Genomic DNA, 661 nt, shown 5'->3' on the forward strand with positions numbered 1-661 from the left:
CAACTACACGCTGCATGCCCACATGCCGGCGTGCCGCTGCACCGAGGAGGACGCTGTGGTGGCCGAGGAGGACACCGTGGTGCTGGGAAGGGAGGTGACAGAGCACAACCTCACCCTCTCTGGAGCCGAGTACGAGATCCTGGTGACGGCAGCCAACGCCGCTGGACCGGGACCGCCATGGCAGCTCCGTGTGCCGGCAGAGCAGCCTGCAGGTACCTGCCCCGTGGAAGGACTGAGCTCCCCGGCAGCCTCGAAGGGGTTGTTGTCCCATCCCTCACACCCCCTGTTTCTTCCCAGATCTTGGCTTCAAGGACATCAGTGTGGCTGGTGGCATCGTGACGGCATGGTGGGAAGCACCGACCTCTGGCTCCGTCTACTGCTTTGAGCAGCAGCCGCTGCTGGGAGACCCGAAACAGGGTGTTTGCATCCAACGGGCTTTCCCTGACAAGAGCATCCACGTGGAGACAGGCAAGAGCCCCCTGCCCGTCCCACCTGCTTGGGGACGGATCCTGGCAGGGGTTTAACTGGATTCCCTGGTCGCTGCCCCAGGAGCACTGGAGGCGCCGGCGTGTTTCCGCCTCGCTGTGCACGGCTGGGCCCCGGAGCGGGGCTGGTCCACCTTCGCCCTGCAGCACCACTACGCTGGCAACGGGACGTATGG

The 661-nt window shown here is 65.2% G+C and overlaps 1 protein-coding gene across 1 annotated transcript in view; it reads left to right on the forward strand.

Moving 5' to 3' along the window:
• The first annotated feature begins 22 nt into the window (after positions 1 to 22).
• Positions 23 to 661, forward strand: part of IL12RB1 (interleukin 12 receptor, beta 1) — a 2,619-nt gene continuing 1,980 nt past the window's right edge. The window contains exons 1-3 of the mRNA XM_010141195.1: positions 23 to 212; positions 298 to 468; positions 550 to 650. Coding sequence (XP_010139497.1) covers positions 23 to 212; positions 298 to 468; positions 550 to 650 — 462 coding nt within the window. The remainder of the gene's footprint in view (positions 213 to 297; positions 469 to 549; positions 651 to 661) is intronic.

This window comes from Buceros rhinoceros, unplaced genomic scaffold (assembly GCF_000710305.1).
Source record: "Buceros rhinoceros silvestris isolate BGI_N320 unplaced genomic scaffold, ASM71030v1 scaffold26688, whole genome shotgun sequence".
Lineage (NCBI taxonomy): Eukaryota > Metazoa > Chordata > Aves > Bucerotiformes > Bucerotidae > Buceros > Buceros rhinoceros.